Here is an 8221-nt window from a genome sequence, read left to right on the forward strand (position 1 = left end):
CTGTGTGAATAACTTTTAAGATACTTAAATAAAGTCTTCATGCACAAAAAAATGATTTTTGTTTGTTTTTACTATTTTATTGATTTAAATCAGAAGTGTTTTGCATGAGTCATAGCGTCTGTGACGAAGGCCATTTAAAAGCCCTGCTACCGTAAAGTTCCAAATACTTGCGCGCATGCGCGCTCGATCTACTGCTACAGGTGGACCAGAGCGAAACATTTAAGCGAGTTTACGGTAATTTGTGTTTAGTTGAGTGTAGGAGGCATGGAGGCGATACTGAACTGCAGAACGGAGGATTTTGAGGATTATTATGGGCTTCTCGGCTGCGATGAACTGTCAACGGTAAACACACAATGATAGTTATTTTAGGGCTTGTGTTTTTATTATTTCTGCTAGTTTATAAAGGCATCTAAAATGACTAAGATTATTATTATAATCGCAACTTCAGCATATAAATATCGGTGTAATTAATCTGTTGTAAGTACAGTAATGTGAAAAGATTTGATAATTGCATTCATGTGCATCATGTGACAGAATAAGATTGTTGATTGTGAAACAGCCTGTTGCTTGTGTGTCAGAGACATCAGTCATCATAATAGTTGATTAAATAGCTGGACAATGCATGTATCATTATATGCTAGGAATAAATAATATGCATTTCTCACAGACTGAACAGATTGTCAATGAGTTTAAAGTGAAAGCTCTGGCCTGCCACCCTGACAAACACCCGGAGAACCCCAAAGCAGGTACAAACATTTTTTTTTTTTCCCCAAAAAATAATAACACCATAGCTATAAATTATTACCTTATTCATACATTTTTTTTTAATTATCTGCAATGCATTTTGTCCACAAACATTCACATATGTCGGTTTTCTAATAGGCGATGACTGATATAATGCCATTTGTTGACCTCTGATTGTTAGAGAGTGCTTGAATCTGTTTTGGTCATTTTCTTCTTGCAGTGGAGGAGTTCCAGAAGCTACAGGAAGCTAAAGAGATTCTCACAGATGAGAAGAAAAGAAAGAATTACGATCTCTGGCTCAGAAGTCGAATTGCAATCCCATTCAGCGAATGGCAAGCACTCAGTGACTCGGTTAAAACTGTAAGTGTTAGTTAGGCATTGCATTTCAATCATGCAACAGCTATATGTGACCCTAGAGCACAAAACCAGTCATAAGTCGCACAGGTATAATTGTAGCAATAGCCAACAATACATTGTATGGGTATCGAGTTTTCTTTTATGCCAAAAATCATTAGGATATTAAGTAAAGATCATGTTCCTTGAAGATATTTTGTACATTTTATACCGTAAATATATAAAAAATGTATTTTTGTGAGTGGATATGCATTGCTAAGGACTTTAAAGGCGATTTTCTCAATATTTAGATTTTTTTGCACCCTCAGATTCCAGATTTTCAAATAGTTGTATCTCGAACAAATATTGTCCTACATCAATGGAAAGCTTATTTATTAAGATTTATTGATGTATAAATCTCAATTTAAAAAAATTGACCTTAATTGACTGGTTTTGTGATCACATATTGTAACAAAAACTGCATTAATATGTCTCCAAATATGACATCAGTCGATGCATTGGGCTGTGAGGGCCAAGAAAGAGCCGATGCTGGAGGCAGCAAAAGACACAGATCCCGTGAACATGGGGAATGGAGAATCCACAGAGGAGCAGAAAGCTTCTGAAACATCACTGCCATCAGGTGAGTTTTCTTGGATGTTTACAGTTTTTCTGTAATGTATTAGATATCCTTGGATTTAGCGTAATGTTTCTATCCCACAGGCGATTGTTGGCATCACAGGTTTCGCTGGGCTGGTGAAGCTCCCTCTGGCCTTTTACTGAAGTTCAGGAACTATGAAATATAATTTCATATTTTCTGCTGTTCAGTGCATGTATTCTGCATCATCAGTATCAGAACAGACCAATCATTTACTATGCTTCACCATGCTTATGGCATGATTCAGTTGTTTGTTTTGTAGGATGATGATAATATATGTTGAAATTAGTGTTCAGCAGTGATGCTTTGTATGCTTTAAAGGGTTAGTTCACCCAAAAATGAAAATAATGTCATTAATTACTCACCTTCATGCCGTTCCACACCCGTAAGACCTTCGTTAATCTTCAGAACACAAATTAAGATATTTTTGTTGAAATCCGATGGCTCAGTGAGGCCTGCATAGCCAGCAATGAGATTTTCTCTCTCAAGATCCATTAATGTAATAAAAACATATTTAAATCAGTTCATGTGAGTACAGTGGTTCAATATTAATATTATAAAGAGACAAGAATATTTTTGGTGCGCCAAAAACACAAAATAACGACTTATATAGTGATGGCCGATTTCAAAACACTGCTTCAGGAAGATTCAGAGCATAATGAATCAGCGTGTCGAATCATGATTCGGATCGCGTGTCAAACGGACAAACTGCTGAAATCACGTGACTTTGGCGCTCCGAACCACTCTGCGTCCGTAATCCTAGGTAGCTGACTTGCTGCCTCGCTGCCTTATCAAGCAATGACTTGTAAGGCAGCGTTTGTGCATGAAGGCACCTCATGAAATGCCATTTCGGACAGACTTCTGAGGCAGCGTAACAGTTTAATGATCTACAGCAGTGGTTCCCAAACTGGGGTACGTGAGGTGACAAAAGGGGGTACGCGAACAAAATGCTGAGTAGTTCATTTAATTCTACCTTAAAATAATATTAAAATAGAGCATGTATTTCTAAATGCCAAAATGTCGTAAATCCAGTACATTTAATCAAATTACCTCATCATTTGCAGTCAAAAATGACTGTATTCACAGAAGCAGCATGCATATGATAGATTGCGTGCAGATTCTGCTGCCTTAAATCACGCTAAATTACTGCCGTTCTCAACAATGCACCTTTGTAAAAGTGGGGATTTAGCACTTAATCGCATGAAGAACAAATATAGACACAGATAATGAATTAATTTTGATCTTCGACGCAAAAACATACCTTGTGTGAGTTCTTGTATTTAATGATGATAACAAGCAAGAATGCAATTGTTCCCAAATATCCACATGACTGTAAACGTGACATTATTATACAACAGGTCAAAAAATAAAACACTTTAAACACAGTAGTAGCCTATTTACTGTGTTTTGCAATGAAATAATAGTTTTAACGAAAACCACAGCAGAACTACATCACACGTCTGTGTTTCGCGAACAATTCTACGGCTTTGAACGAATCGTGAGAGTCAATGATTCAATGATTCATTCACAGCCACTTGCTTCGTTACTGAATGAATGACTCGATGACTCACTCATAAAAACAGTGACTTGCTGCCACCTACTGGCGGTTTTAGTTTAACATTTAAAAGTTTTACTTAGTTTTACCATCATTGCATATTTCTCTATATTATATATTTTATTTAAAACATTATTTATTTTATAAAGTTTTTCATAAAGGTAAAAAAAAAAAATGCACTGGAAAATCAATTTAGGGAGCAAATATTGTCCCTTAATGGTAAAGCTGTGACTGCAGTCGAAATGGAAGAGTACTTAACGCTAAAAAGTTTGGGAACCACTGATCTACAGCAATATAGCGTGAACTTTGGTGTGAACTAAACAAATATTTAATTACTACAGTTGTAATTTCTCTCTAGAAATGACATCAAAAGTGGAAAATGTTGGTCAAAAATGTACATTTACTCACAAACTGGCCAGCAAACGCAACTTTCGGATGCCATCTTTATTTTTCTAGCTCAACAGTCACAGAATGGAAAGCACAGGATTGTGGGATATCAAAGGCAGCTAAGGATACATCTATGCTGCCTTGAAAAATCGATCAGATGAAGAGATCTCAGGAAACAGGAAGTGAAGCTAACATTGGATTCCGACATGCCTTGATGCCTTCCTACCTTGAAATGTGTCCTCCGAAGGCAGCATTTTCCAGTTTTCGGACGCAGCCGCTGATTCGACGCAAAAGATTCATAATGCTCCGAAGCACCAAAGTCACGTGATTTCAGCAGTTTGACACGCGATCCGAATCATGATTCGACACGCTGATTCATAACGCTCCAAAGCTTCCTGAAGCAGTGTTTTGAAATCGGCCATCACTAAATAAGTCGTTATTTTGTTTTTTTGGCGCACCAAAAATATTCTTGTGGCTTTATAATATTAATATTGAACCACTGTACTCACATGAACTGATTTAAATATGTTTTTAGTACATTACTGGATCTTGAGAGAGGAAATGTCATTGCTGGCTATGCAGGCCTTGGTGAGCCATCGGATTTCATCAATAATATCTTAACTTGTGTTCTGAAGATGAATGAAGGTCTTACGGGTGTGGAACGACATCAGGGTGAGTAATAAATGACATTATTTTCATTTTTGGGTGAACTAACCCTTTAAATGTCTTTTCAGAATTGTTTACTGACTATTGAAGGGTGAGGAAAACGTTTTCACAGGTTTTACGGTTTGCACAGGAAATGATTATAAAGTTGGCTGTGGCAGAATTCATTTTAAAGTGTTTAACTAATATACGACTCACTAAATAATAATGATTCAATCATATTAAATAATTATGTATAATAATTACATTCATACATATAAGCCAGTAGTGTCTTGTAAAAATGTCACTTTTGTATTCATATTTTTGTTTATTTTCAGATAAAAACAGAAAAGTGCTTAAGATATGGTTTCCTCCTTGTGCAGTCAGCATTTTGAGGCAAATATATGTGTATTTGTGTACAAATGTGTGAATATGTTACATTGTGTCTGCATTTTTCAAATTCTGCAAAAATAAAACAACTTATTGTGGAACAGGTCAAAACACCAAAGTCATTATTATTATCACATAAGGGGAAAGTATCCTCTGAACATCTATTAAGATTCTGCTGGATGACCTGAAATTTTGTAAACGGGTTATTGACAATTAAAGTTTTTAAAAGTGTAAATCTTTAAAACATAATGGAGATTAATTAATTTTGAAGTTTTATTAAGTGTTAAGAATGAGATTATGTGTTTTTTATAATCAATTAACACTGCTTTTGTCATTTTTTTTTTTTTTTTACAAAATTTGTCTGCAAAAAAGTTTGGTTTAACCAAAATTTCGGTTTTACCGAATGACACTTTTGGTTATACCAAATTACGATATTTTCAAACAATGCTAACAGGCTGATATCTAGCAAAAGGACAATCAAACATTTTATATTTAGCACAAGTTTTTAAAATATTACAACATTTTCCATGTTTTATAGCGGTTGCACCGAATGACTTGATGTTTCGGGACATGCGTATGATCAAGTGAAAACATGAATTTATCAAATAGTTAAGAGAGAGTTAGTTACTTTGCTTCACGACCATGTGGTCCTTTGCAGGTGTCTGAATGATGTCACATCCTGTCACATGATACTGACCGCATGATTTGATCCAAAACGATCCCTTTATATTGGTTACTCCGAATGACATCAATGAAATTCATTTTTCCGGACATTCTTTCCCATAACAAAGCAACGACTTCTACACATAATTTTAACATAATTTTGCACTATGTTGATATATGATGTTATAAAATCATGCCAGAATAAAAAATATATACATTTATTACATTTTATGATATTTTATTCACAAATGAATGGTTGGACGGTTAAACCGAATGACCTTTTGACACCTCAGAATCTTAAAAATACCTTTATATGTACCAAAATATAATTAAAACCTGTTGGATTCAATATAAGAGACCTAGTTGTACATACTTTGGATGTCATATCTTTGTTTTTTATTATTATTATTAAGGCCTTTGGACAAAAAAATGACCCAAACATAATTTGATTCATAGTTTGATTCTGCTTAGAAGATTATTATTTGAATTTGAATTATTACTCACTTTAGGACATATAATTTGAAACTGGAATATCTTTAATGTTCAGTAATCTATATAGTCTGTTTAAATCTTCCTTCAGACGGAAATAAAGGCAGACGGAACAGATTTTACTTTTATTTTTACTGTCCTCTCTAGTTACACCTGTCCGCTCTTCCTGTTCGTCCATTGGTCAAAGTCCAGCGGTTCTTCTCTTTGATTGGTCCATCCCCGGTGTCAATCATTTTAGTGACTTTCACTGACACTGTTCCACATTCTGTAGTGACTGTCAGCGGGAGCGCGCGCGCACCAAACACTGGAAGTTTAAAGTCAAGATGGCAAGTAAAATCCTCCTGAGAGCCTGTCGAGTGACTCTGATGGGCAGGCAAAATATTTTAATGAAAACACCTCAACGTGCGATGGCCGGGAAAGGTAAGGATTTATAATTCTTTAAATTCTTGAAATTTAACTTTATTTAAATTTACTCGCGATAAATTGTAGTGATATTATTTTTGCACGTGTAAAAATAAAGCAACATGCTGTCATTTACTTCGTTTTTGAATGAGTGACAGATTTGTACAGAAAGACAGCTGGCATATGAAATGGCTCATTAATTTCTGAAGAACATGAAAAGACACTTGAAAGTAGCGTTAAAAACGCTCGACATTATTTGAAACAATAACGTGGTGACTCGTATGATTTATAAGAATTAAGTAGAATCAAGGTCATAAGTTCTTAATGTTGTGGAGGGCTGTGCTGTGGCCTTTTCTTGGCACAAAATTCATGTTCGTGTGCCAGTTATACTTGATCATGGCGGAGGCGCCGCTCTATTTATCTGGTTTCTGGCGACACCTAGTGGACAAATGCTGTAATCTCAATCTCAAACCGAAAACATACATATTTTGAATGGGGGGGGGGAAATACAGGTTTATTAATTTGAAAATTAAGCATGTTGTTTGATCGTGTGGTGGTACAAATGGCAGTCAAAGCAGACTTTTGTATTCTCCATTAAGGGTTACAGAACACCCAAAAATTAAAATTCTATCATTAATTACTCACCCTCATGTCGTTCCACACCTGTAAGACCTTCATTCATCTTCGGAACACAAATTAAGATGGCTCAGTGATTCCTGCATAGGGAGCAATGACATTTCCTCTCTCAAGATCCATTAATGTGCTAAAACATATTTAAATCAGTTCACGTGAGTACAGTGGTTCAATATTAATATTATAAAGCGACGAGAATATTTTTGGTGCGCCAAAAAACCCCCAAAATAACTTATTTAGTGATGGCCGATTTCAAAACACTGCTTCAGGAAGCTTCGGAGCGTTATGAATCAGCGTGTCGAATCATGAATCGGATCGCGCGTGAAACCGCCAAACTGCTGAAATCACGTGACTTTGGCGCTCCGAATCTTCCTGAAGTGTTTTGAAATCGGCCATCACTATATAAGTTGTTATTTTGTTGTTTTTTTGGCACACCAAAAATATTCTTGCCGCTTTATAATATTAATATTGAACCACTGTACTCACATGAACTGATTTAAATATGTTTTTAGTACATTAATGGATCTTGAGAGAGGAAATGTCATTGCTGGCAACGCAGGCCTCACTGAGCCATCGGATTTCATCAAAAATATCTTAATTTGTGTTCTGAAGATTAATTAAGGTCTTACGGGTGTGGAACGACATTTTTTGATAAACTAACCCTTTAAACCTGTCTGCTCTTCCTCAGCTGTATGTCACCACCAATAATGTTTTTCTTTTTCAGGTATCCCAACAGATGACGAGCAGGCTGCGGGTTTGGAGAGACGCATCCTGCAGGCGCTGAAAAAGGGCCAGGTACAATATAGAATGACATTTTGTTTGACCATAAGCTTTGGTGAATAGATATGGTCATTCATTTTGAACCACATGTCCTTTCTGATCTGTTCTACAGGATCCGTACAGCATATTCAAGCCAAAGGAATACACTGGATCCAAAGACGACCCTCATATTGTTCCAAGCATCAATAACAAACGGCTGGTTGGCTGCCTCTGTAAGACACACACACACACCCCAAGCTGTTGATTTCTTTTCAAGGAAGACTTTCCAAATAAATGTGTGTCTCTCTTGTCTTGTGAAGGTGAGGAGGACAACACCGCTATTGTTTGGTTCTGGCTTCATGAGGGAAACCCTCAGCGCTGCCCGTCCTGCGGCTCGCACTACAAACTGGTCCATCATGAGCTGCCGCATTGAGCTGAAGCTCCTGGACCACAAACACCTGCACTTCTGAACCAAAGTGCCTATGCCAAACATGTACAGGATTCAATAATAAAATAATTTAATACAATAAAAGGGTCATGATGTGTTTTTGTTGCATTGCAATGTGGAA

At 36.3% G+C, this 8221-nt stretch overlaps 2 protein-coding genes across 2 annotated transcripts; both read left to right on the top strand.

Annotated features, from left to right (window-relative positions):
- Positions 1-249: 249 nt before the first annotated feature.
- Positions 250-2131, top strand: dnajc12 (DnaJ (Hsp40) homolog, subfamily C, member 12). Its single transcript, XM_048203990.1, has 5 exons — positions 250-342; positions 668-746; positions 965-1104; positions 1588-1717; positions 1798-2131. The coding sequence occupies exons 1-5, from the start codon at positions 265-267 to the stop codon at positions 1878-1880; spliced, it is 510 nt and encodes a 169-aa protein (XP_048059947.1). The 5' UTR covers positions 250-264; the 3' UTR covers positions 1881-2131.
- Positions 2132-6109: 3978 nt separating this feature from the next.
- LOC125276491 (cytochrome c oxidase subunit 5B, mitochondrial) lies at positions 6110-8179 on the top strand. The gene is made up of 4 exons (XM_048203999.1): positions 6110-6278; positions 7618-7688; positions 7786-7885; positions 7973-8179. Exons 1-4 carry the CDS (start codon positions 6182-6184, stop codon positions 8083-8085), a joined length of 381 nt encoding a protein of 126 aa, XP_048059956.1. The 5' UTR covers positions 6110-6181; the 3' UTR covers positions 8086-8179.
- The last annotated feature ends 42 nt before the right edge of the window (positions 8180-8221 follow it).

Source organism: Megalobrama amblycephala, linkage group LG10, assembly GCF_018812025.1.
Source record: "Megalobrama amblycephala isolate DHTTF-2021 linkage group LG10, ASM1881202v1, whole genome shotgun sequence".
NCBI lineage: Eukaryota > Metazoa > Chordata > Actinopteri > Cypriniformes > Xenocyprididae > Megalobrama > Megalobrama amblycephala.